We start from the raw sequence: 2,505 nt of genomic DNA, 5'->3' as shown, positions 1-2,505 counted from the left end.
TAAAATGAAGAGTTTATTGAATGAGTCATAGACGAAAAAGTGGGTAGTAGAAGTAGATCCACTATACATGCCAGACGTATGGTTACTGTGTCTGAGACTATAATGTAGTTTGCGAGTTTTATGGGAATTGCTGGTTAAAAGGAGCTGATGTCCATGACAGTGGAAACAGTAAGAACTATAGTAAGAAAAATGACGATTGATACTGCAGATAACAATGCCATCAATGATTGGCTTCCTGTCACTGCCTCCCGAAATGCAAAATGGTGGTACTCAGCCTTCCACAACCTCACTGCCATGGTTGGTGCCGGTGTCCTCACACTTCCTTATGCCATGTCTATGATGGGCTGGTACACTCTCTTCAACTTGAACCCATATAAGTTTATAGTTTTCATGAGATTTTGATGAGATTAATATGATTTGTTATTATATGGATATTGAAACAACAGGGGTCCAGGGACTGTTATTCTGTTATTGTCATGGATCATCACGTTGTTTACATGAGATTAATAGTTTTCATGAGATTTTGATGAGATTAATATGATTTGTTATTATTTGGATATTGAAACAACAGGGGTCCAGGGACTGTTATTCTGTTATTGTCATGGATCATCACGTTGTTTACCCTATGGCAAATGGTTGAGATGCATGAAATGGTGCCTGGTGTGAGATTCGATAGGTATCACGAACTAGGGCAACACGCCTTTGGTGAGAAGTTGGGTCTCTATATCGTGGTTCCTCAGCAGTTACTTGTTGAGGTGGGGACGTGCATTGTGTACATGGTGACAGGAGGAACATCACTGAAGAAGTTTCATCAAACTGTTTGCCCCTCCTGCACAAACATTAGGAGCTCCTATTGGATTGTTATCTTTGGTTCTGTAAACTTGGCTCTCTCTCTGTGTCCCAACTTCAACTCTATTTCTGCAGTCTCTTTGGCTGCAGCCGTCATGTCTATCACGTAATCAAACTCCATCTCTCTCTCAATGAATGAATGAATGAATGAATCTATGCACATTATTATAAAGTGTTGCTAATTGTTATAATGTATGTATGAAGTTACTCAACCATTGCTTGGGCGGCTTCCCTTAAGAGGGGCGTTCTACCAGATGTGGACTATAGCTTCAAAGCCAACAGCGATACAGATGCTGTGTTCAACTTCATGTGTGCTATGGGAGACGTAGCATTCTCTTATGCAGGTCACAATGTGGTTATGGAAATCCAAGCAACAATACCTTCTACACCAGAGAATCCTTCCAAGAAAGCAATGTGGAAAGGAGTTATAGTTGCTTACTTGGGAGTTGGTTTTTGCTACTTTCCTGTCGCCTTCATTGGATACTATGTATTTGGAAACACTGTCGATGATAATATCCTCATCACACTCGATAAACCTTTTTGGCTTATTGCAGCAGCTAACATGTTTGTTATTGTCCATGTTATTGGAGGCTACCAGGTAAGTTTCAATTTTGCTAATCTTTTACCCAACTGGGCTTCTTTTAAAAACACTTTGAGTAACATAACTCGTCTCATGTTTTTTACATATACATAGGTATTCTCAATGCCAGTGTTTGATATGATGGAAACCCTATTGGTGAAGCAATTCAAATTTCCTCCTAGTTTCACACTACGCTTTGTTGCTCGCACTTTATTCGTAGGTATGTGACAGATTCTTACGAACTTTATCTTTAGTTTGAGTTATTATAATTGTAAATAAATAGAGATAAATATTTGATCACTATCCTTTTTATTTCAGTAATGACAATGTTAATTGGCATATGCATCCCCTTCTTCGGTTCTCTTCTTGGATTTCTAGGAGGCTTTGCCTTTGCCCCAACATCCTACTTTGTAAGTAAAACCATGCAAGATGTTCTTTATTGTTTTTCTTCTTCTTTTTTGATTTAATCAATTACCAAGGAAATGTGTTATCATATTTGTTGCAGCTACCCTGTATCATATGGCTTAAACTCTACAAACCAAAGAGATTTCGCTTGTCTTGGATAATCAATTGGGTATGTGAAGTGAGATTGTGAAAATTCCTTATTGAATATTCTCCTGGTGTCTAGTAATTTATTGAGACTAACTTTTTCTTATTTATATTGCAGACATGCATCGTGCTTGGGGTTATGTTGATGATACTAGCTCCAATTGGTGCATTAAGAAAAATCATTATTTCAGCTGAGCACTACAAGTTCTTTTCGTGAATTGCTCAGAAGACAATAGTTAGCATGAACAGTCATTATTTCAGCTTAGCACTTCAAGTTTTCTTTTCATAAATATGCTTAGTTAGCATGAACATTTCAGCTTAGCACTTCAAGTTTTCTTTTTCATAAATATGCTTAGTTAGCATGAACATTTCAGCTTAGCACTTCAAGTTTTCTTTTCATAAATTTCCTTAGAACTGTCTATTTATTAGACAATAGTTAGCCTAGATTCTAGTCCATTTCAATCTAGGAAATTAAGAACTATGCATATATTTGCAATATTTGCAAAAGGTTTAGAAGTTTCCTTTTA

At 37.0% G+C, this 2,505-nt stretch overlaps 1 protein-coding gene across 1 annotated transcript; it reads left to right on the top strand.

Annotated features, from left to right (window-relative positions):
• LOC137809714 (lysine histidine transporter 2-like) lies at nt 1-2,505 on the top strand. Its single transcript, XM_068610805.1, has 7 exons — nt 1-347; nt 572-955; nt 1,054-1,447; nt 1,544-1,649; nt 1,748-1,839; nt 1,935-2,003; nt 2,097-2,505. Exons 1-7 carry the CDS (start codon nt 148-150, stop codon nt 2,193-2,195), a joined length of 1,344 nt encoding a protein of 447 aa, XP_068466906.1. The 5' UTR covers nt 1-147; the 3' UTR covers nt 2,196-2,505.

The sequence above is a fragment of the Phaseolus vulgaris genome, chromosome 2 (assembly GCF_000499845.2).
Source record: "Phaseolus vulgaris cultivar G19833 chromosome 2, P. vulgaris v2.0, whole genome shotgun sequence".
NCBI classification, from domain to species: Eukaryota; Viridiplantae; Streptophyta; class Magnoliopsida; order Fabales; family Fabaceae; genus Phaseolus; species Phaseolus vulgaris.
Note: the sequence above shows the minus strand (reverse complement) of the source record. Positions and strands in the feature narration are given on the sequence as shown.